General features: G+C 48.6%; 1 protein-coding gene across 1 annotated transcript; it reads right to left on the bottom strand.

Moving 5' to 3' along the window:
• Nucleotides 1-749: 749 nt before the first annotated feature.
• On the bottom strand, nucleotides 750-21,075 carry LOC142914713 (uncharacterized). Its single transcript, XM_076061139.1, has 12 exons — nucleotides 20,850-21,075; nucleotides 17,772-17,885; nucleotides 15,805-15,878; nucleotides 7,695-7,859; nucleotides 5,187-5,254; nucleotides 3,828-3,901; nucleotides 3,338-3,396; nucleotides 3,137-3,206; nucleotides 2,910-2,983; nucleotides 2,147-2,255; nucleotides 1,912-2,006; nucleotides 750-1,025 (listed from the first exon to the last, which is right to left on the bottom strand). Exons 2-12 carry the CDS (start codon nucleotides 17,830-17,832, stop codon nucleotides 750-752), a joined length of 1,125 nt encoding a protein of 374 aa, XP_075917254.1. The 5' UTR covers nucleotides 17,833-17,885; nucleotides 20,850-21,075.
• Between the last annotated feature and the right edge of the window lie 4,619 nt (nucleotides 21,076-25,694).

The following is a 25,694-nucleotide window of genomic DNA, read 5'->3' as shown; positions in this document are numbered from 1 at the left end:
CACAACAGTCAGAGATGTTCTACGCAATGCAGCGCCTTCTCCTTAGTAGCTCCCAACGTCTGCAATTCACAAACTTGAAAACTCGCTAATAACTTAATTGGGGGAAACACGAAGCAATTGTCGCCCCCTACTGCAAAACAATTGCAGACCCCCTTCTAAACGTGAACACTGCGGGGCAGTGTCCTTCACTGCAAGGCCGGCGGGCCACGAGCGGCCCCTGGTGGCCTCTTGTGCGGCCCCTGACAATACCCAGATCTGAAATCACCTCCCCATCGTCGTCGTCGTCCTCGTGTGCTGCTGTCAAACCCAGCGGTGTTAAAACGTGTGGCGGCCCTCACGCTGTACCGTGTCTTATCGGTGGACGTGCCCCACCCCCCCCGACCCGCCCTTGCCCTCCGCCACCTCTGAAAATGAGTGAAGAACACCGCCGTGGGGCTTTCCTGCATCAACCAGCGTAGTACGTGACAATAGCGACGCAACGATAATTAACGTCTTCTTTGGTTCTTTCGGTAAAGTCACCACCACGTAGAATGATAATAAAATAATAAATTGATAAAATGACACGATAAAATTCTCACGACGTTTCGGGCCACGACACAAGCGGCCTTCATCAGGTGAAGGGACGAGAATGTCTGGAGGACAGCGCTGGAGCGCTGAGGCAGTCTCGTCCCTTCACCTGATGAAGGCCGCTTGTGTTGTGGCCGAAACGTCGTGAGAATTTAATCGTGTAATTTTATTTTATTATTTTATTATTTAATACAATTAATCCTTGCAGTCACGAACGCTTTAAATCGATGAATAACGTCTCGGCACGCGACACGTGCCGTGTTGTAAAAGTTCACCACTTGCCTCTGGCTGGCTGCTGCTGTCAACTCTTCGTTTGCCGTCTCCAGGTTTTGCACAATCACGTTCAGGTCCCGACGTTCGTGCTGCAGCTTGTCGCACGACAGCCGCAGCTCCGCGGTGCTTGCGGTGAACTCTCGCTCCTTCTCCGCAAAACTTCTCTCCGCGTTTTGCATCCCAGCCTGCATTCAGACCGTACGATGATGAAATCGATGAGGCGGGTGACCCGCTGCATTTGTTCAGATACAGTGAAAAAAGCTTGAGACCATTCCTTATTCTTGGTTCTTTCGGTAAAGTCGCCACGTAGAAGGGAAACTATAAAATGATTAAAATATCAAACAATTAAATTCTCACGACGTTTCGACGGCAACACAAGCAATCATCATCAGGTGTGAAAACCACAGCAAGAACATTTGGAATAAGTGGCGGTGAAAATTTTTTCTTGCTGTGGTGTTCACACCTGATGATGATTGCTTGAGTTGCCGTCGAAACGTCGTGAGAATTTTATTGTTGTATATTTTTATTATTTTATTGTTTCCCTTCTACGTGGCGACTTTACCCGAAAGAACCAAGAATATGAATCCCTGCAGTGACCAAAGCTTTAAATCAAAAACAAAACCATTCCGTTAAAAATATCCAGTTAAGGAATGCAGACAATATTAGCGATGTAATAAATATGAACGGATACATATTCTTAGCTTTTTCGGTAAAGTCACGTTGAAAGGAAACAATAAAAATAATAAAATATATATATAAAACAATAAAAATTCTCACGACGTTTCGACCATAACACAAACGGTCATCATCAGGTGTGTCGGTTTGCATTAATGTATTTGTTTTTAAAACACCGTTTAAACACCGTTTTAAAATAAATAAATTAATGCAAACCGACACACCTGATAACGACCGTTTGTGTTATGGTCGAAACGTCGTGAGAATTTTTATTGTTTTAAATATATTTTATTATTTTGTTTCCCTTCAACGTGGTGACTTTACCGAAAGAGCTAAGAATATGAATCGATGCAGTCACGAAAGCTTTAAATAAAAAAAAATGAACGGATAGGTCACCTGCAGCGTGCTTTCAACTTCCCGACGGCGATTTACTTCGAGTTTCAGGGTACCACTTTCTTTCTGCGTTTGCTCAAGCCGTGCTTCAAAGTTGCCTGTTAATTCACGCAAAACAAACGAAATCGGGATCGACTTTCACGGTCGGGACGTGCAGACATTTTCCCACCGCGCACACGCACAAACACATCCGGGCTCGTTGGCAATAAAAAGCGGGCAAGTTGAAGTGTGCTCTCACGCTCTGTTTCTTCGAGTCGAGCGCAGCTTTCAATGGAATCTTGCAGCTTTTGCGAGGCCGTTTTGAGCTCTTCATTTTTTAACTCCAACAGCTCGGACATTTCTTTGGCCTAAGAGCGATAAGACGGAACTCTCTGTTTGCTAACTACTGAACGACAACGAAAATAATACGACTTTACGCACGGATCTATGAAATGACCTACTGCTGGGCAAGGCGAGTTTTCTGGTTTGCAAGTCATCATTGAAGTCAGATAAGTTGTGTTTACCAGACTGAAATGAACTTGAGAAATCAAGACAAAGAGGTAGAAATGTGCACATCCATATATTTCGTTGAACAAATGCGTTTAGGGCACTGAATACGTTCTAAAGTGGAAATAACTCACATTTTAAGCATTATATTGTTATACAGACGTTTGTAAATTGTAAAAGCAATGTATGAACACTGTACACAATGGCAATAGTAGGCATTAAAGGCAATAGTTTGGGATAGGAACATTAATATATCAGTTTTTATTTGAAGGTGATTTTGATCTTCAAAGGATATTTTATGATTGAGACAGGCATGCCTTTAGGAGCTACATTTCTTACATTTGAAATCAACAAAAATGTATGAGCCTGAATTATAACAGACCCTTGGGGTTTGAGCTATATATACACACTGGTTTGTAAAAGGTAATGCATGGTCGTTTAATCCAATATTTTTTTTATCCCAACGTGCATTTAAAATGTGAGCAAAAGCGATCAGCTCATGAATTCACACGAACCTGGCTTTCTTTAATCGTCAACTTGTTTACAAAGTCCCACCGCGCTCTTCCCATCGCGTCCACAGCTGCTTCCACTGCGTACGACACACGCGCGTCGTACGTTCAACAAAGTGGCTGAGCGCGTCAATATTCATCCAGTAAAAACCACAACGGTCATCGATCATCATCGACGGTGCTCTGCGTATCACTGAGCAGCCGTGCACTGCGTCACCCGGCACGAGACTCACCTTTGCCCAACGCAATATTCTTGTCATTTTGAGACTTTAAATTCAATTCGCTGAAAGTCACCGCAAACGTCTTTAAGAGAGGATGACAGCGGGGATCCAGCATTAATGTTAAATGTGCACGTGCGTACGTTTATACCATTACACGTTTCTCAAGAAATACAATTAAATGAATTTTTTTTTAAAAAGCATCACACATTTTACCTTCAGTTCTGCTTTCAGCGACGAATGAACAGCTTCCACTTCTTCCTGTTCTGTTTCAGCTGCCATTATCACCGTGCGGACGTGACCCACGTGAGTCAACGACAAGCAAGTTCAATCGCTAAACGTGTTACACCGTCAACGTCCATTATCACCGTACGCACGTGACCCACGTGAGTCAACGACAAGCAAGTTTAATCACTAAACGTGTTACACCGTCAATGTCATTATCACCGTACGCACGTGACCCACGTGAGTCAACGACAATCAAGTTTAATCACTAAACGTGTTACACCGTCAACGTCCATTATCACCGTACGCACGTGACCCACGTGAGTCAACGACAAGCAAGTTTAATCACTAAACGTGTTACACCGTCAACGTCCATTATCACCGTACGCACGTGACCCACGTGAGTCAACGACAAGCAAGTTTAATCACTAAACGTGTAACACCGGCAACGTCCAATGGTCGGCAAATGTTGAGAATGTACCTCTGGTTAATGTTTGTTGCACTGAAGAGGACTGGCCCTTCAGATCGTCACACATCTGCCTGGTGGCACGGATCCTTACGGACACGGGCACATTGCAAGGACGGCGGGTCAGAAAACCTTCGTAGGAACGTATCCGCCATTTTAAGGCAAAGCGCATTGCAGATGAAGATATTCTTGGTTCTTTCGGTGAAGTCACGTAGAAGGGAAACAACAAAATAAAAACTCACCGTGATTTTGTTGTTTTCTGTGACTTTACCGAAAGAACCAAAGAACGTGAATTCCTGCAGTCGCGAAAGTTTTTAAAATGAAAATGCAGAGAGGATGTTGGTGTCATCAACAAGTCGCTCGTTTGTTCTGCCGGCGTGACCTCTGACCTCCACCCAGTAGTCCACTCAGGGGCGGAGCAACAGGGGGGAATGGGGGGGGGTCAGCCCCCCCCCTGAAAATTTGGGGAAGTCGGTAAATCGGGATAACCGGATATCCGGCTGCTGCAAAATGCCGCAGGCTGCCACCTTGTGATGCCACCTTGTGTGCTGCCCTGCAGGCTGTCACCTTGTGCTGCCCTGCAGGCTGTCACCTTGTGCTGCCCTGTAGGCTGCCACCTCGTGTGCTGCCCTGCAGGCTACCACCTTGTGTGCTGCCCTGCAGGCTACCACCTCGTGTGCTGCCCTCCAGGCTACCACCTTATGATGTCACCTTGTGCTGCCCTGCAGACTGCCACCTTGTGCTGCTGCCCTGCAGGCTGCCACCTTGTGATGTCACCTTGTGTGCTGCCACCTCGTGCTGCCCTACAGGCTGCCACCTTGTGCTGCCCTGCAGGCTGCCACCTTGTGTGCTGCCCTGCAGGCTGTCACCTTGTGCTGCCCTGCAGGCTACCACCTTGTGCTGCCACCTTGTGATGTCACCTTGTGATGTCACCTCGTGCTGCCCTGCAGGCTGCCACCTTGTGCTGCCCTGCAGGCTGCCACCTTGTGCTGCTGCCCTGCAGGCTGCCACCTTGTGTGCTGCCCTGCAGGCTGCTTGAGCGGCAGCCTTGCGAACTTATCGAACTTACTGGCCACGTCGGCGGCTCCGACCTATTAATAAACTCCGCAGCTCAAATCCAATAATTAGTTTTATACATTTGTGGTGCCCATTGGAAAACACAAACACACTGAGATATCTCAGAATGTTGAAGTCAGCAACCCCCCCAAAGTCAAATCCTGGCTCCTCGCCCCTGAGTCCACCGGACATCTCTGAAATCTACCGGACATTTGTTACAAAAAAAAGAGCTTCATTGCTCTTAGGGTTTCTCCAGTAAGTTGAGGAACCTAAACAGAGGACAGAGATGACATTCGAGGGAAATGAATAACTTCTTACTTCTCCATTAAATCTCCTTTGATGTCAATCACGTCTTGAAGTTGCGCGCTGAGGTGTACATTTTCAAGCTGAAAGGAAACACGACACACACACTTCGCTGAGGTGACGCATACCGCTTCAACACAGTTGTCTGATAATTGTTATCTGACACACAGCACTGATAATGACGTTCGGGTTTCATAAAGCATCGTCAATCATGCAGACAAAGCGATCGCCGAGGAACCACAGACACGAATCTTATTGCTGTCCAGTTGAAGCTACAAACAGATCAGAAGCACCTTTAAATCATTGTCTTGGCAAACCAAGTGTTTCTCTATTTTAGTTAACAATGACGAATGATGAGTGGACACAATTACCAATCATAATGATGACTATGGGGAATCCACAAAAACAACCTAATCGTGATTATAACCAGACGAAATTAATGAGTCTGAAACAATATGCAGACTAAGATAATGTAGCAACGTTATTTGAGATGCCACTGCATCTCCCATTGAGCACGGTTGGCTACGTATGGTGTGAAAGAAGTTCAACATACACACACGTAGCACGGTTGGCTACGTACGGTGTGAAAGAAGTTCAACAAACACACACATAGCACGGTTGGCTACGTACGGTGTGAAAGATGTTCAACATACACACACACGTAGCACGGTTGGCTGCGTACGGTGTGAAAGAAGTTCAACATACACACAGTGCACTGAGGAAAACCAAACCTGATCATTGGCTACGTGTCTACGTCAAAAGATTGATGAAGTTTACCGATTAGCTGACAATAAATGTTTGGGTTTGGAGAAATGAGGAGCCACTCACACCAACATTGAATGAAAGCGTTTCACTGCTTTAGTCGACAGGACTAAGATATTTATTTTTGGTTCTTTCGGTAAAGTCACCACGTAGAAGGGAAACAATAAAGTAATAAAAAAATAAAACAATAAAATTCTCACGACGTTTCGACGGCAACACAAGCAATCATCGTCAGGTGTGAAAACCACAGCAAGAAAATTTTAAAAAAGTGGCGGTGACATTTTTTTCTTGCGGTGGTTTTCACACCTGATGATGATCGCTTGCGTTGCAGTCGAAACGTCGTGAGAATTTTATTGTTTTAAATTTTTATTATTTTATTTTTTCCCTTCTACGTGGCGACTTTACCGAAAGAATCAAGAAGAAGACGAAGAAGAGATTTGAAGTTTACGTCACTGCAGGAATCCATAATCTTTGGTTCATTCGGTAAAGTCACCACCACGTAGAAGGGAAACAATAAAATAATAAAAAATATAAAACAATAAAAGTCTCACGACGTTTCGACTGCAACACAAGCAATCATCATCAGGTGTGAAAACCACAGCAAGAATTTTTTTTTAAAGAGCGGCGGTGAAAATTGTTTTCTTGCTGTGGTTTTCACACCTGACGATGATCGCTTGCGTTGCAGTCGAAACGTCGTGATAATTTGATCGTTTTACATTTTTATTATTTTATTGTTTCCCTTCTACGTGGCGGTAACTTTACCGAAAGAACCAAGAATATGAATCCCTGCAGTCACGAAATATTTAAATAAAAATTTAATAAGACTAAGAGATTTGAAGTTTTTCGTCACCGCAGGAATCCACAGTCTTTGCTTTCATTCAAGTAAAGTCGCGTAGCGCGTATAAAAAAACAACACAAAATAATAAATCAAATCACGACGTTTCCATCGCGACACCACAGGCGGCGGTCGTCCTCAGGCGAAAATAAAAATTAAACCTCTTGCTGCTGCTGTTGTTGTTGTTGTGACAGGACTCTCTCGCTGGTTCAGCAGTTCCACTGCAGGGATTACTTTTTTTACCGCCCTAGGACAAAGCGCTTGAGGTGTTGCGATCGAAACGTCGTGGACATTTTATCATCTTTATACCTACCACGTGACTTTACCGAAGTAACCAAAGATTAAAGGCCAAGAGAATGACCGCGCGCAATGCACAAATACTCCGCGGAAACTCGACAAGTCGTCGGCCCGCAAACCAACTCAGCCACCCCTAGCGACAAAATGCATTCGCTTATCTCTAAATAGCAGTAACACTAAATCACTCATATTACGGGAATACAAACGCTTTATTTTTTTAAACGCAGCTACGAGGTTTTTTTTAGGGGGGGCGCATTTAGACCCGAGGGTTAAGGTCGTTTTTCCTCACCTAATTTTTAAATATCACGAGTTTAATTTAATAATAATAATGACGTACATTGTAATTACTCTCCGGATCAGCCTGCATCACAACCCCGCGAACCACCCGGAGGAGCATGGAGGACCACCGGTGGTACGGGGGAGGGAGGGAGGGTGACCACACTGTGAGAAGCACTGCTTTAGAGAAATAAGACCACTTACTGCTGCTGCTGTTGCCCACCTGTGTTACTCACAGCCCTGAGGACCACCCGGAGGAGCGTGGTGGACCACCGGTGATACCGGGGGTGAGTGACCACACTGAGAAGCACTGCTTTAGAGAAATGAGACCACTTACTGCTGCTGCTACCCACCTGTGTTTGTCGAGTTGATTTCTGCAGAGCGTCGGCCGTCTCCTGGGCCATTCTGACAGCTTCCTCCTTTTTGCTGAGCTCAGAGTGAACTCTGACCTTCCACATGTTCAACTTGTTCATTTCACAGCGCAAAGAATTGTACGTCCTTGACACGTGATCTTTATTCTGCGAAGAAAAAAAAACAACCAAACACAACACACGGCATGAGGAGCGTGTGTCAGCAGCTTCCCAAGCCGTAGTGTCGTGAACACATCAAGATTTTCCGCTGCCCGATGACCGATTATTCGCGATAAACGTTCTTGGGTTGGCTCGCGTAAGTGTGTGTCGTTACCCTCCACCACCCGACCCAGCCAGTGAGGTTTGTCACGTAAACAAAACGCGCCAGTGAATTACTACTTCGGCCCACCGGTGTGTCGGAGAGTAAATCCACAACATTTACACATTCATACTTTACGCGATATAACCCAAAAAACATTTATTATACGAATATAATTGGTCGCGAAAGCCTACGTGTTGAACTGATTATTATTACTCCATTTCAACCGAAAACTCGATCAAGTCATGTACAAGAACAAATACACGTTTTTTATTTTTTTTAATTAACTTTCCCTTAAAACGTCTTTGCCAAGTGCTGTGAATGTAAAAAGGTTTAAGGCGCAGATCTGAAATTGTTTGATCGTAATCACTGCTGGCAAAAGGGCCTCCACTAGAGGGCGCTCAGTAGAGGCTGAACTCTTCCACGCTGTTCAAGACGTCTTGGAAGAGAAACCCTCACTAGGGGCTGAACTCTTCCACGCTGGGGAGACGTCTTGGTAGAGAAACCCTCACTAGGGGCTGAACTCTTCCACGCTGTTCAAGACGTCTTGGAAGTGAAACCCTCACTAGGGGCTGAACTCTTCCACGCTGGGGAGACGTCTTGGTAGAGAAACCCTCACTAGAGGCTGAACTCTTCCACGCTGTTCAAGACGTCTAGGAAGAGAAACCCTCCCTAGGGGCTGAACTCTTCCACGCTGTTCAAGACGTCTTGGTAGAGAAACCCTCACTAGGGGCTGAACTCTTCCACGCTGTTCAAGACGTCTTGGAAGTGAAACCCTCACTAGGGGCTGAACTCTTCCACGCTGGGGAGACGTCTTGGTAGAGAAACCCTCACTAGGGGCTGAACTCTTCCACGCTGTTCAAGACGTCTTGGTAGAGAAACCCTCACTAGGGGCTGAACTCTTCCACGCTGTTCAAGACGTCTTGGAAGTGAAACCCTCACTAGGGGCTGAACTCTTCCACGCTGGGAAGACGTCTTGGTAGAGAAACCCTCACTAGAGGCTGAACTCTTCCACGCTGTTCAAGACGTCTTGGAAGAGAAACCCTCCCTAGGGGCTGAACTCTTCCACGCTGGGGAGACGTCTTGGTAGAGAAACCCTCACTAGGGGCTGAACTCTTCCACGCAGTTTAAGACGTCTTAGAAGTGAAACCCTCACTAGGGGCTGAACTCTTCCACGCTGGGGAGACGTCTTGGTAGAGAAACCCTCACTAGGGGCTGAACTCTTCCACGCTGTTCAAGACGTCTTGGAAGAGAAACCCTCACTAGGGGCTGAACTCTTCCACGCTGTTCAAGACGTCTTGGTAGAGAAACCCTCACTAGGGGCTGCACTCTTCCACGCTGTTCAAGACGTCTTGGAAGAGAAACCCTCACTAGGGGCTGAGCTCTTCCACGCTGTTCAAGACGTCTTGGTAGAGAAACCCTCACTAGGGGCTGAACTCTTCCACGCTGTTCAAGACGTCTTGGTAGAGAAACCCTCACTAGGGGCTGAACTCTTCCACGCTGTTCAAGACGTCTTGGAAGAGAAACCCTCACTAGGGGCTAAACTCTTCCACGCTGTTCAAGACGTCTTGGTAGAGAAACCCTCACTAGGGGCTGAACTCTTCCACGCTGGGGAGACGTCTTGGTAGAGAAACCCTCACTAGGGGCTGAACTCTTCCACGCTGTTCAAGACGTCTTGGAAGAGAAACCCTCACTAGGGGCTGAACTCTTCCACGCTGTTCAAGACGTCTTGGTAGAGGAACCCTCATTAGGGGCTGAACTCTTCCACGCTGTTCAAGACGTCTTGGAAGTGAAACCCTCACTAAGGGCTGAACTCTTCCACGCTGTTCAAGACGTCTTGGTAGAGAAACCCTCACTAGGGGCTGCACTCTTCCACGCTGTTCAAGACGTCTTGGAAGAGAAACCCTCACTAGGGGCTGAACTCTTCCACGCTGTTCAAGACGTCTTGGTAGAGAAACCCTCACTAGGGGCTGAACTCTTCCACGCTGTTCAAGACGTCTTGGTAGAGAAACCCTCACTAGGGGCTGAACTCTTCCACGCTGTTCAAGACGTCTTGGAAGAGAAACCCTCACTAGGGGCTGAACCCTTCCACGCTGTTCAAGACGTCTTGGTAGAGAAACCCTCACTAGGGGCTGAACTCTTCCACGCTGTTCAAGACGTCTTGGAAGAGAAACCCTCACTAGGGGCTGAACTCTTCCACGCTGAAGAGACGTCTTGGAAGAGAAACCCTCACTAGGGGCTGAACTCTTCCACGCTGTTCAAGACGTCTTGGAAGAGAAACCCTCACTAGGGGCTGAACTCTTCCACGCAGTTCAAAACGTTTTGGTAGAGAAACCCTCACTAGGGGCTGAACTCTTCCACGCTGTTCAAGACGTCTTGGAAGTGAAACCCTCACTAGGGGCTGAACTCTTCCACGCTGTTCAAGAAGTTTTGGTAGAGAAACCCTCACTAGGGGCTGAACTCTTCCACGCTGGGGAGACGTCTTGGTAGAGAAACCCTCACTAGGGGCTGAACTCTTCCACGCTGTTCAAGACGTCTTGGTAGAGGAACCCTCACTAGGGGCTGAACTCTTCCACGCTGTTCAAGACGTCTTGGTAGAGGAACCCTCACTAGGGGCTGAACTCTTCCACGCTGTTCAAGACGTCTTGGAAGTGAAACCCTCACTAGGGGCTGAACTCTTCCACGCTGTTCAAGACGTCTTGGAAGTGAAACCCGCACTAGGGGCTGAACTCTTCCACGCTGTTCAAGACGTCTTGGTAGAGAAACCCTCACTAGGGGCTGAACGCTTCCACGCTGTTCAAGACGTCTTAAAGAAAGAGAAACCCTCACTAGGGGCTGAACTCTTCCACGCTGTTCAAGACGTCTTGGTAGAGAAACCCTCACTAGGGGCTGAACTCTTCCACGCTGTTCAAGATGTCTTGGAAGAGAAACCCTCACTAGGGGCTGAACTCTTCCACGCTGTTCAAGACGTCTTGGTAGAGAAACCCTCACTAGGGGCTGAACTCTTCCACGCTGTTCAAGACGTCTTAAAGGAAGAGAAACCTTCACTAGGGGCTGAACTCTTCCACGCTGTTCAAGACGTCTTGGTAGAGAAACGCTCACTAGGGGCTGAACTCTTCCACGCTGTTCAAGACGTCTTGGTAGAGAAACCCTTACTAGGGGCTGAACTCTTCCACGCTGTTCAAGACGTCTTGGTAGAGAAACTCTCACTAGAGACTGAACTCTTCCACGCTGTTCAAGACGTTTTGGTAGAGAAGCCCTCACTAGGGGCTGAACTCTTCCACGCTGTTCAAGACGTCTTGGAAGTGAAACCCTCACTAGGGGCTGAACTCTTCCACGCTGTTCAAGACATTTTGGTAGAGAAACCCTCACTAGGGGCTGAACTCTTCCACGCTGGGGAGACGTCTTGGTAGAGAAACCCTCACTAGGGGCTGAACTCTTCCACGCTGTTCAAGACGTCTTGGTAGAGGAACCCTCACTAGGGGCTGAACTCTTCCACGCTGTTCAAGACGTCTTGGTAGAGAAACCCTCACTAGGGGCTGAACTCTTCCACGCTGTTCAAGACGTCTTGGAAGAGAAACCCTCACTAGGGGCTGAACTCTTCCACGCTGTTCAAGACGTCTTCGTAGAGGAACCCTCACTAGGGGCTGAACTCTTCCACGCTGTTCAAGACGTCTTGGTAGAGGAACCCTCACTAGGGGCTGAACTCTTCCACGCTGTTCAAGACGTCTTGGAAGTGAAACCCTCACTAGGGGCTGAACTCTTCCACGCTGTTCAAGACGTCTTGGAAGTGAAACCCGCACTAGGGGCTGAACTCTTCCACGCTGTTCAAGACGTCTTGGTAGAGAAACCCTCACTAGGGGCTGAACGCTTCCATGCTGTTCAAGACGTCTTAAAGGAAGAGAAACCCTCACTAGGGGATGAACTCTTCCATGCTGTTCAAGACGTCTTTGTAGAGAAACCCTCACTAGGGGCTGAACTCTTCCACGCTGTTCAAGACGTCTTGGAAGAGAAACCCTCACTAGGGGCTGAACTCTTCCACGCTGTTCAAGACGTCTTGGTAGAGAAACCCTCACTAGGAGCTGAACTCTTCCACGCTGTTCAAGACGTCTTAAAGGAAGAGAAACCTTCACTAGGGGCTGAACTCTTCCACGCTGTTCAAGACGTCTTGGTAGAGAAACGCTCACTAGTGGCTGAACTCTTCCACGCTGTTCAAGACGTCTTGGTAGAGAAACCCTTACTAGGGGCTGAACTCTTCCACGCTGTTCAAGACGTCTTGGAAGAGAAACCCTCACTAGGGGCTGAACTCTTCCATGCTGTTCAAGACGTTTTGGTAGAGAAACCCTCACTAGGGGCTGAACTCTTCCACGCTGTTCAAGACGTCTTGGTAGAGAAACCCTCACTAGGGGCTGAACTCTTCCACGCTGTTCAAGACGTCTTGGTAGAGGAACCCTCACTAGGGGCTGAACTCTTCCACGCTGTTCAAGACGTCTTGGTAGAGAAACCCTCACTAGGGGCTGAACTCTTCCACGCTGTTCAAAACGTCTTGGAAGAGAAACCCTCACTAGGGGCTGAACTCTTCCACGCTGTTCAAGACGTCTTGGTAGAGAAACCCTCACTAGGGGCTGAACTCTTCCACGCTGTTCAAGACGTCTTGGAAGAGAAACCCTCACTAGGGGCTGAACTCATCCACGCTGTTCAAGACGTCTTAAAGGAAGAGAAACCGTCACTAGGGGCTGAACTCTTCCACGCTGTTCAAGACGTCTTGGTAGAGAAACCTTCACTAGGGCCTGAACTCTTCCACGCTGTTCAAGACGTCTTGGATGAGAAACCCTCACTAGGGGCTGAACTCTTCCACGCTGTTCAAGACATCTTGGAAGAGAAACCCTCACTAGGGGCTGAACTCTTCCACGCTGTTCAAGACGTCTTGGAAGAGAAACCCTCACTAGGGGCTGAACTCTTCCACGCTGTTCAAGACGTCTTGGTAGAGAAACCCTCACTAGGGGCTGAACTCTTCCACGCTGTTCAAGACGTCTTGGAAGAGAAACCCTCACTAGGGGCTGAACTCATCCACGCTGTTCAAGACGTCTTAAAGGAAGAGAAACCGTCACTAGGGGCTGAACTCTTCCACGCTGTTCAAGACGTCTTGGTAGAGAAACCTTCACTAGGGCCTGAACTCTTCCACGCTGTTCAAGACGTCTTGGATGAGAAACCCTCACTAGGGGCTGAACTCTTCCACGCTGTTCAAGACTTCTTGGAAGGGAAACCCTCACTAGGGGCTGAACTCTTCCACGCCATTCAAGACGTCTTGGTAGAGGAACCCTCACTAGGGGCTGAACTCTTCCACGCTGTTCAAGACATCTTGGTAGAGAAACCCTCACTAGGGGCTGAACTCTTCCACGCTGTTCAAGACATCTTGGAAGAGAAACCCTCACTAGGGGCTGAACTCTTCCACGCTGTTCAAGACGTCTTGGAAGAGAAACCCTCACTAGGGGCTGAACTCTTCCACGCTGTTCAAGACGTCTTGGTAGAGAAACCCTCACTAGGGGCTGAACTCTTCCACGCTGTTCAAGACGTTTTGGTAGAGGAACCCTCACTAGGGGCTGTACTCTTCCACGCTGTTCAAGACGTCTTGGTAGAGGAACCCTCACTAGGGGCTGAACTCTTCCACGCTGTTCAAGACGTCTTGGTAGAGAAACCCTCACTAGAGACTGAACTCTTCCACGCTGTTCAAGATGTCTTGGTAGAGAAGCCCTCACTAGGGGCTGAACTCTTCCACGCTGTTCAAGACGTCTTGGAAGTGAAACCCTCACTAGGGGCTGAACTCTTTCACGCTGTTCAAGACGTTTTGGTAGAGAAACCCTCACTAGGGGCTGAACTCTTCCACGCTGGGGAGACGTCTTGGTAGAGAAACCCTCACTAGGGGCTGAACTCTTCCACGCTGTTCAAGACGTCTTGGTAGAGGAACCCTCACTAGGGGCTGAACTCTTCCACGCTGTTCAAGACGTCTTGGAAGAGGAACCCTCACTAGGGGCTGAACTCTTCCACGCTGTTCAAGACGTCTTGGAAGAGGAACCCTCACTAGGGGCTGAACTCTTCCACGCTGTTCAAGACGTCTTGGTAGAGAAACCCTCACTAGGGGCTGAACTCTTCCACGCTGTTCAAGACGTCTTGGTAGAGAAACCCTCACTAGGGGCTGAACTCTTCCACGCTGTTCAAGACGTCTTGGAAGAGAAACCCTCACTAGGGGCTGAACTCTTCCACGCTGTTCAAGACGTCTTGGTAGAGAAACCCTCACTAGGGGCTGAACTCTTCCACGCTGTTCAAGACGTCTTGGAAGAGAAACCCTCACTAGGGGCTGAACTCTTCCACGCTGTTCAAGACGTCTTGGTAGAGAAACCCTCACTAGGGGCTGAACTCTTCCACGCTGTTCAAGACGTCTTGGAAGAGAAACCCTCACAAGGGGGCTGAACTCTTCCACGCTGTTCAAGACGTCTTGGAATTGAAACCCTCACTAGGGGCTGAACTCTTCCACGCCATTCAAGACGTCTTGGTAGAGGAACCCTCACTAGGGGCTGAACTCTTCCACGCTGTTCAAGACGTCTTGGTAGAGAAACCCTCACTCGGGGCTGAACTCTTCCACGCTGTTCAAGACATCTTGGAAAAGAAACCCTCACTAGGGGCTGAACTCTTCCACGCTGTTCAAGACATCTTGGAAGAGAAACCCTCACTAGGGGCTGAACTTTTCCACGCTGTTCAAGACGTCTTGGTAGAGAAACCCTCACTAGGGGCTGAACTCTTCCACGCTGTTCAAGACGTCTTGGTAGAGGAACCCTCACTAGGGGCTGAACTCTTCCACGCTGTTCAAGACGTCTTGGTAGAGGAACCCTCACTAGGGGCTGAACTCTTCCACGCTGTTCAAGACATCTTGGTAGAGAAACCCTCACTAGAGACTGAACTCTTCCACGCTGTTCAAGATGTCTTGGTAGAGAAACCCTCACTAGAGACTGAACTCTTCCACGCTGTTCAAGATGTCTTGGTAGAGAAGCCCTCACTAGGGGCTGAACTCTTCCACGCTGTTCAAGACGTCTTGGTAGAGAAACCCTCACTAGGGGCTGAACTCCTCCACGCTGGGGAGACGTCTTGGAAGTGATGGTAGTACCCACACTTTACCCCACCACATGCTGCCTGCCATTCAACTGCGGTGTACCAATATATACTGCAGAGTGGACAGAGGTGGGACATTGTAAACACGTGCCTATTAAACCTGGCACGCCTGGACATCACGACCTTGTGGACCGCAAGTCCAGCGTGCTGAACCATTGCGCACCGTGGCAGCAGCCCCAAGCTTCGTGAAACTAAATAAATTTTCACTTGAAGCTTTCGCGACTGCAGTGATTCACATTCTCGATTCTTTCGGTAAAGTCACCGCCAAGTAGAAAGGGAAACAATAAAATAATAAAAATATAAAACAATTGAATTATCACGACGTTTTGACTGCAACACAAGCAGCGATCATCATCAGGTGTGAAAACCACAGCAAGAAAATTTGAAAAAAGTTTTTTTTAAACGTCAGTACCACGGAGATCGATTTGGAAGCTTGTTCAGATGTTTGAAACGTCGCGAGAATTTTATTGTTTTATATTTTCATTATTGTATTGTTTCCCTTCTACGTGGTGACTTTACCGAAAGAACCGAGAATATGAAACTAGATGAATCGGTATTTTCTTAGAATGACCGTATTATTAATGTGAAATAACGATGCACATCTGTGTGATCAGCGAGTCATCTTGCCTCTTGCCAATCAAGCGGCAGCGGCGGCGGCGTGCTCTGCCGAGGTTGATGCTGCTCAGTGATGTTTGCTTGAGCTGCGAACAAAAATTGCGCACAATTAAGTTAAAGTACATCATAGATTTAAAGCTTTCGTGACTGCTAGGATCCATACTCTTTGGTTCTATTGGTTCTATTGGGTTTATTTTCACCTACGTGACTTTACCCAATAGAACCAAAGAGTATTAAAGTACATCGTTCATAATAGCACCGCACGAGATGTACATTGGTACACGTTGACACACGTATCGCTTTTTAGAACTTTCCAACTGAGGTTTAGTGCTCAGCTCAGTCGGGGTGTCTGTCGGCAATGAGAGGTTATGATGAGCATCATAAATATGAATAAATCTTCAGTAAAACTGCGTTCTGATATAAAGTGCTTGCCCTGTAGAAAAATCGGCGAACTGACCAAAAGCTTTTTTCCAAAAAAACTTTGGAGACAAAAGCCAGCGTTAAAGGAACCCATCAACTAAACGAAACTAAACTTGTTATTTTACCACGTAAGAGCCCGCTCGGATACGTAGCTCTTGTTCAGAAGCGACCTGGCCACAGTTGATAAGCTCAACAAAGTGGTTCATCACCACGTGTCAATGTATATCAGCCGCATTACTCTTAAACGTCACGTTTTTCTAAATGCGCGGGGAAACAACGCAGGCCATGGAGCAACATCAACACCGCCGTGGGGAGAACGCGCAAACTTTCAAACGCACGGGCGTCAGGGGTCGGGATCGAACCCACGACCCTCCTGCGTACCAGGCGAGGTAGTTAACATCTCCTAGCCACCGTGATGATGATAAGAGAGAGACACGCAAACTCCAAATACACAGCAACAGGCGTCAGGGTCGGGATCGAACCCACGACCTCCTGCGTACCGGGCGAGGTAGTTAACGTCTCCTAGCCAACGCGGTCCACCTGCCCTAGGCACGCACACCTAGGCCGAGCCGCTTTTCATCGCGACATGACGGACGTACCGCCTCTTGCGTTCCTGGGGCAAGCGCTGCCTAACCATCGTTATCGTCAATGACTAAGCAGAGCGCCGCACCGTAGTTCTGACGTCAAACGCCGGTTGAAAAGCGCAAGCGGAATTCGTGCTCGGCGATCAATGTGGACATCGGAGGATTGAGATCGTTTTAAGTCAAATAAGCGGCGCGATTGGTTTACAGATCGGAGCCAGGCGATACACGGGGCCATGATCTACAGCTGAAACGAATACCTTGACCTTGGCGGTGTCACTTGACCATGACCAAGTTGACTGACCTTGCAATAGCGTCCTCTGTGCTTGACCTTGTTGAACCTGTCCAGTTTCACCACGACCCACTTGACCTTGTCCAAGTTGACCCCAAGCGTGACCCAATGGCTCCTGGACTTGGCCCAGTGGACAGTGAGATTGCCTTGGCTGACTCAGGCCCTGATTAGGTTGACCTCGGCCTTGCCCCAGCAGACCATGGGCGTGCCCTGACAGTCCCTGGCCCTGCTCGGGTTGACGCTGACCCTGTTTTGGCTGAGTCTGACCTCGGCCCAATTGGGGTTTTTTTTTCCCGTCGTGATATTGGCTCTGCCCTGGCTGATTGTGGCCTTGAATTGCCACTCCGTCGCCTTCCCCCGGCTGACCCTGCCCTTTATTACCCCAACCTTGAGTCGATGGCCCCTGCCCTGGCTGATTGTGGCCTTGAATTGCCACTCCGTCGCCTTCCCCCGGCTGACCCTGCCCTTTATTACCCCAACCTTGAACCGATGGCCCCTGGATTTGCCCCCCAGATTGACCTTCACCTTGTCCCATCTGACACCACCCGTGACCCAACATCACCTGGAATGGCCCCGTTTGACCGCGACCTTGCCCTGGCTGACTCTGGCCACGGCTCGATGGCTCCCGGACCTGCCTAGATTGACGGTGACCTCGTTCATTCTCTGAAACACTGCCCAAGATGCACCGTATTTTGAAGTCGGGGAGCGTGGAAAAACTGCTGCCCAAATTTCGGCCGAAGGTTTCATTGTCGTTCCCCTCCATGTTGTATTCTTTGCACACTCCTCAGATAGCCGTCTTCCTGCATGACGCACAGACACCGTGTATGTGCACGCAAGAAAAAAAAACAAATGTGGAATTTATTAAGACAGCGCCACTGCTGCAGAGCAATCCAGATGGCACCAGCGAGATCTCTCGGCAAAGCAACTTACAAGTTTAAATGGGAATCATTTTTTTTTAATTGCCACCGTCTGTTTACGCTGTAGCGTTAATGGAGGTGGGGGCAAACAGCGTTATTGCTGCAATTTTTACATTTTTCAAAAATACGAATGCAACAAGTTTCCCAATACGTCAATCGGTAATTGTATTTCCATGGTGTTACTGTATTGATTTTGTGCTTTGCTGCACTGACAATGAGAATCTAGATTCATTTGTCGATTTAAAGCTTTCGTGACTGCAAGGATTCATCTTCTTTGGTTCTTTCGGTAAAGTCACCATCACGTAGAATGAGAATAAAATAATAAATTGATAAAATAACACAATAAAATTCTCACGACGTTTCGGCCACAACACAAGTGGCCTTCATCAGGTGAAGGGACGAGACTGTCTGGAGGACAGCGCTGGAGCGAGCGCTGTCCCTTCACCTGATGAAGGCCACTTGTGTTGTGGCCGAAACGTCGTGAGAATTTTATCGTGTAATTTTATTTTATTATTTTATTCTCATTCTACGTGGTGGTGACTTTACCGAAAGAACCAAAGAAGATGAATCTAGCTTAACATCAAAGTTCTTCAACTGGAGTTCCCTCAACGTAAGGCCTACCCCGTGCTCCTGATCATTGTGACCACACAATGCTATAATTAGCTGACACGTGCCTATTGATCCAAGAGCCACATCGAGTGAAATTTATTTTTTTCTTAAGTGTCCTGCATTTAGTTTTTATTTCATTTTAAGATGTAATAACAGTTGCGCTTATTATTGTTATTATACACGTGTGGGAGGAAATCGCAGCACCGGGAGAAAACTCCACGTGGCGTGCGAGGGGGAAACACTCAATCCCCCCCCCAAAGAGATGGAAAGTGATGGCGATTTGAATACTTGCTGCCACTGCCTTCACCTGGCGTGCCCAGGGTATGGCCATCCCCTCGACGCCCACGGGAATAGAATTTCACAACATGTTGACATGTTTACACCAAACAATAACACAAAGATCCCACACCGTGTAACCTGTAACAGGCTGTAGGGGCAAGTGCTGTTAGCGAGCAGCAGCTATGAAGGCTACCGGCACTGTGGCACACGAGGGGGGTGGGTGGCCAGCACCACGCCCGGCCGCCTTTGTCTCCCCAGTGCTAGCGATGTTTTACTACTACACACCGCTACACCAGCTACTCATTTGAGGCTGAGTCGACCTAGGGGAGTCCCAGAACCGGTTGAGATAATCGTCGCCGGCGGTGTTGGAAGGCCCGAAGTGAATCACTCAACAACAACAACACGGTGTGGTGATTAGACCACTAAGCTAGACACATTGTCAAGGCCCCAAGTGAATCACTCAACAACAACACGGTGTGGTGATTAGACCACTAAGCTAGACACATTGTCAAGGCCCCAAGTGAATCACTCAACAACAACATGGTGTGGTGATTAGACCACTAAGCTAGACACATTGTCAAGGCCCCAAGTGAATCACTCAACAACAACAACAACACGGTGTGGTGATTAGACCACTAAGCTAGACACATTGTCAAGGCCCCAAGTGAATCACTCAACAACAACAACACGGTGTTGTGATTAGACCACTAAGCTAGACACATTGTCAAGGCCCCAAGTGAATCACTCAACAACAACAACACCACGGTGTGGTGATTAGACCACTAAGCTAGACACATTGTCAAGGCCCCAAGTGAATCACTCAACAACACGGTGTGGTGATTAGACCACTAAGCTAGACACATTGTCAAGGCCCCAAGTGAATCACTCAACAACACGGTGTGGTGATTAGACCACTAAGCTAGACGCATTGTCAAGGCCCCAAGTGAATCACTTAACAACAACAACACTGTGTGGTGATTAGACCACTAAGCTAGACACATTGTCAAGGCCCCAAGTGAATCACTCAACAACACGGTGTGGTGATTAGACCACTAAGCTAGACGCATTGTCAAGGCCCCAAGTGAATCACTCAACAACAACAACACCACGGTGTGGTGATTAGACCACTAAGCTAGACACATTGTCAAGGCCCCAAGTGAATCACTCAACAACAACAACACTGTGTGGTGATTAGACCCCTAAGCTAGACACATTGTCAAGGCCCCAAGTGAATCACTCAACAATCTCTCTGTAATGATGATGATGATCGTGAACAATCTCTCTCTGTAATGATGATGATGATCGTCAACAATGTCTCTCTGTAATGATGATCGTGAACAATCTCTCTCTGTAATAATGATGATCGTGAACAATCTCTCTCTGTAATAATGATGATCGTGAACAATCTCTCTCTCTGTAATGATGATGATCGTGAACAATCTCTCTCTGTAATGATGATGATCGTGAACAATCTCTCTCTGTAATGATGATCGTGAACAATCTCTCTCTGTAATGATGATGATCGTGAACAATCTCTCTCTGTAATGATGATCGTGAACAATCTCTCTCTGTAATAATGATGATCGTGAACAATCTCTCTCTGTAATAATGATGATCGTGAACAATCTCTCTCTCTGTAATGATGATGATCGTGAACAATCTCTCTCTGTAATGATGATGATCGTGAACAATCTCTCTCTGTAATGATGATCGTGAACAATCTCTCTCTGTAATGATGATGATCGTGAACAATCTCTCTCTGTAATGATGATGATCGTGAACAATCTCTCTCTGTAATGATGATGATGATCGTGAACAATCTCTCTCTCTGTAATGATGATGATCGTGAACAATGTCTCTCTGTAATGATGATGATGATCGTGAACAATCTCTCTCTGTAATGATGATGATGATCGTGACGTCTGGCACAGATGATGATAGAGTTAGGCCCAAATTAACCTTCGGCGATGCTTTGATCTGCCGGCGATTGTAGGCGCAGGAGTCGCCTCGATTGTTGCGGCCTGTACGCCTTGCGGTATACTTCGTACAACTACAGACTCCTAAAGCAACTTAACGAGACGTGAAAGTTAAAACTTTTAAAAATAAAACCAAGCCGCGCTGCGTGAGTAGAATAGTGACGCTCGCGCGCCAAGAATCGACTCTTTAAATCGAGAGCAAAGGAATCGAAGGTTGTAGATTCCTTTAGAATCGGCCTATTCCCGTTTAATCGATGCCACAGACGCTCACCGGATATCGATTCTCGCCGGTCGTGCACCGTGCGATAAAGGTCCGTTACCCGAAACGTCGCCTGTTAAATATTATGTTAACGACGACTGACGCCGTTGAGTTCGGGTTTGGCTAATTGTGTTGTGTGCCCGTTGCCCCACTGCCAAACGCAGCGCCACCAAATCACGTGGTTAAGTAATCGATTTCAAATCGATAATCGCAAATCGAAACGACGATTTTCCAGCAGCGGCTTGGGGGCCATCGACTGAGGCGAACGTCACCGGTGGCGTTCACGTTCGGTGTGTGTGTGTCTGTGTGTATGTATGTGTGTGTCTGTGTGTATGTATGTATGTGTCTGTGTGTATGTATGTGTGTGTATGTGTGTTTGTGTCTGTATGTCTGTGTGTGTGTGTATGTGTGTGTATGTATGTGTGTGTATGTGTGTATGTGTGTGTATGTGTGTGTGTCTGTGTGTGTGTGTGTGTCTGTGTGTGTCTGTGTGTGTGTGTCTGTGTGTGTGTGTCTGTGTGTATGTATGTGTGTGGTGTGTGTCTGTGTGTGTCTGTGTGTGTGTCTGTGTGTGTGTCTGTGTGTGTCTGTGTGTGTGTGTATGTGTGTGTGTCTGTGTGTGTGTGTGTCTGTGTGTATGTGTGTGTGTCTGTGTGTGTCTGTGTGTGTGTCTGTGTGTGTCTGTGTGTGTGTCTGCGTGTGTCTGTGTGTATGTATGTGTGTGTCTGTGTGTGTGTGTCTGTGTGTATGTGTGTGTATGTGTGTGTGTCTGTGTGTGTCTGTGTGTGTGTCTGTGTGTGTCTGTGTGTGTGTCTGCGTGTGTCTGTGTGTATGTGTGTGTGTCTGTGTGTGTATGTATGTGTGTGTGTCTGTGTGTGTCTGTGTGTGTATGTGTGTCTGTGTGTGTGTGTCTGTGTGTGTGTGTCTGTGTGTCTGTGTGTATGTATGTGTGTTTGTGTGTGTGTGTCTGTGTGTATGTGTGTGTATGTGTGTGTCTGTGTGTGTCTGTGTGTGTGTCTGTGTGTGTCTGTGTGTGTGTCTGTGTGTGTCTGTGTGTATGTATGTGTGTGTGTCTGTGTGTCTGTGTGTGTGTGTCTGTGTGTGTGTCTGTGTGTATGTATGTGTCTGTGTGTATGTATGTGTGTGTATCTGTGTGTGTATGTGTGTGTGTGTCCGGCAAAACAACCCCCTACCTCCTCGCGGTGCCGGACGGGCAACTCTGTCGTGGACAGCGCTGTGGGGGGAGATCCAATTTTGATTGGCTCCTCCCCTCATGGCATATGTGTCCACCACAGGGGCTAAACGGGGGCTCTGGACGGGTGCGAGGGGCTGGTAACCCCTCCACCTTCAATTAATTACCACGAAACTACGAATTAAACTGAAATATGTAACAACTAAGCTTGTGCCGGAGGCCCCGGGGGGCCAGGCGTCTATGACGTCTCCTGGCCAAACCGCAATTGGCGGAGCCAGGAGATTAAATACCTACCCTCGGGGCTACTCCAGAAACAACGAAAAGCCACTACGGTTGGCCACGTGGAATGTTCGAACGCTCACTGCAGAGGAGAGGCTGCCACTCCTCTGTCGGGAGCTGGACCGGTACCGCCTGGATCTATGCGGCATTCAGGAGGTCCGGTGGACCGGCTCTGGCTCCTGCCACCATGAGGGGTGGACAGTCCTCTACTCGGGGCAGCAGACTGCCAAACAACAGGGTGTGGGTCTTCTTTTGAACAAAAGAATGAAGGGGGCGTGGGAGCGTGGCGGTGAGGTGTGGGAAGCTGTAAGCCCCAGGCTACTTTGGGCTCGCCTTCCCATCAACCGGAGGCGAGGAATGGTGGTCGTGGTTACTTATGCCCCCACCGAAGATGAACATCCGTGGAGGGATGCAGGCAAAGCCGATGAGTCAGATGCCTTCTATGACCTCCTGTCACAGGTGCTGGCTAAAGTGGCCCCTCGGGATAGAGTCATCATGTTGGGTGACTTCAATGCCCGAGTTGGTCATGATACTGGCACCTGGTCTGGAGTGATTGGAGGGCATGGGCCAGATCAGCTCAATAACAACGGTAGGAGGCTGCTAGATTTTTGTGCAGCCCATGGGCTTGTAATTACCAACACGCTGTTCCGGCATCGGCGCATCCACACAACATCATGGATGCATGCCGGGTCCAAGCAAGAACATCTGCTGGACTACATAGTGACGGACCAGCGAATGCGAGCCCATGTCCTTGACACCAGGACCTACCGTGGAGCTGATCTGCCCTCTGACCATCGACTAGTCATCTGTAAGATGCGCCTGCCATTCTTCCACTCCGGTGGTGGGTGTACACCCAGGACCCCATTCCAACCTAAAGTGGCCTGGTCTCAGTTATCTGATGAAAGTTGCAAGCGAGAATTTCATCATCGCTTGCGGCTGGGATTGGCATCGTCCCCGACTCCTCCTGATGTCGAGGGTAAATGGGCGAGGTTTAGGACTGTGACTCATGCAGCTGCAATGGCTGCTTTGGGTACGCGGTCCAGACCTCCCCAGACACCCTGGATGACAGAGGAGTTGTTCTCGTTGGTTGAGAAAAAGCGACAGGCCCACTGTCATCGGCTACAGAATCCCACGTCAGAGAATGAGGAGGCTTACCGCAGCCTTCGCTCGGAGGTTCGGAGAGCCGTGAGGCGCTGCAAGGATGGGTGGTGGTCGCGGGTTGCTGAGGAGATGGAGTCTGCCTCAGTGGCCCGTGATCACAAATCTCTATTTAACTCCATCAAAAAAGTAACCTGCAGCGCCACACCTATTACCATCATTAGGGGAAAAAACGGTGATCCAATTTCCGACCCCCAGGAACAGGTTCGCAGATTTGCTGAGCATTTCTGTGAGGTCCTGGGGGAGGGAAAATCCCTCAGCCAGGAAAACATCGTGGCACAAAGTGAGGATGACCCTGCTGAGGCTGCGGTGCCTCAAATATTGGATGAAGTCACCCCCTGTGAGTGGCTGGCTGAGGTGCCATCTGCTGAGGAAGTATTGAAGGCGATCCGGAGTCTGAGACCAGGAAAGGCAGCGGGCAGAGATGATCTCCCAAGCGAAATGCTGAGGGAGGGTGGCGTTTGTGCACAGACTGCCCTATATGACATCATAACAACAGTCTGGACCACTGGAAGGGTTCCGCAGGATTGGAAGGATGCCCTGGTGGTCCCCCTTTTAAAGAAGGGGGACCGCACAGACTGTAACAACTACAGGGGCATCTCACTCCTCAGTGTGCCGGGAAAGGTCCTGGCAAGGATTATTCAGCATCGCCTTGCCAGGCACGCTGAGGAGAGGCTTGCGGAGCCCCAATGCGGTTTCAGGAAAGGGCGGTCCTGCACAGATGCCATATTTTCTGTCCGTCTGCTACAGCAGAAGTGTAGGGAATTCCAACAAGACCTACATCTCTGCTTTATTGACCTGGTCAAGGCCTATGATACCATCAGTAGGCCTGGGCTCTGGGTCGTTCTTCGTGCTTTTGGAGTACCTGACCCTCTGCTCACGATCATTAAGGACCTTCATGATGGTGAGCGGGCCCGGGTAAAACTACGTGGTCGGGAGTCAGAGCCATTCCCTGTACACCTTGGGGTGCGACAGGGATGTCCTCTGGCTCCCACATTATTTAACATCTATTTTGACCACGTAGTTCGTGAAGCCTTCAATAGCTGTACCGGGGGAATCTCCATATGGTACAGATATAATGGGAGGCTAATCGATGCCCGGGTGCGGTCAAGGGATGGCTCCCTATTGCTCAACCACGTTATGTATGCTGATGACTTGGTAATAGCTGCTCAGTCAGAGGAGGAGTTGGAGACGCTGCTGCTGAGACTGGAGCGTGCCACTAAGAGGTGGGGCCTTACCATCAGCCCCACCAAAACTAAGCACCTGCCTGGGTATTTTGTACCATCGGACACTCCACCCCCACAACTCCCAATCGGTGATGGGGCAGTTGTGGAGAGAGTGGAGAGTTTCCCATACCTGGGCAGTGTGCTTATGACTGGCTCCAGTTTAACAGCAGAGGTCTCACTCCGAATCAGTCGAGCGGCAATATCTTTTCATCGGTTGCGTAACGCTGTGTGGAAGCTACCTGGTCTGTCGCTCCGCACTAAGCTTCAGGTCTTCTCGGCCACGGTCATTCCCTCCCTTCTCTACGCTTGCGAAACGTGGACCCCCCTAATGGAACATCTTCGCCGGTTAGAAACATTTAGGCTGGCCTGCCTACGATCCATCCTGGGTTTAACCAGACTGGATTGTGTGAGGAGCTCACAAATCCTTGAAAGATCTGGGCAGGGTCCCATCGGTGAGCTCCTCCGGCAGGCAAGGCTGCGATGGCTGGGTCATGTAGCCCGCATGCCCAGCCACCGCATGCCGAAACAGCTTTTGTTTGGCCGGATTGAGGGGGCTAAGCGGGCGCGGCACGGGCTAGAGAAGAGATGGAGTGATGTGGTACAGGAGGACGTGGAGCTGAGTGGACTTGCCGATGACTGGTACCAGCGGTGTCAAGATCGGCCTCTGTGGAGGAGGCTCGTGAAGGATGCTACTGGGCAGTTGGAGGCAGTCGC

Source organism: Petromyzon marinus, unplaced genomic scaffold (genome assembly GCF_048934315.1).
Source record: "Petromyzon marinus isolate PM22_M1 ecotype Great Lakes invasive population unplaced genomic scaffold, UKy_Petmar_22M1.pri1.0 PM_G_Scaffold_29, whole genome shotgun sequence".
NCBI lineage: Eukaryota > Metazoa > Chordata > Hyperoartia > Petromyzontiformes > Petromyzontidae > Petromyzon > Petromyzon marinus.
The sequence above is the reverse complement of the archived record's forward strand: the minus strand, read 5'-3'. Positions and strand labels throughout refer to the sequence as shown.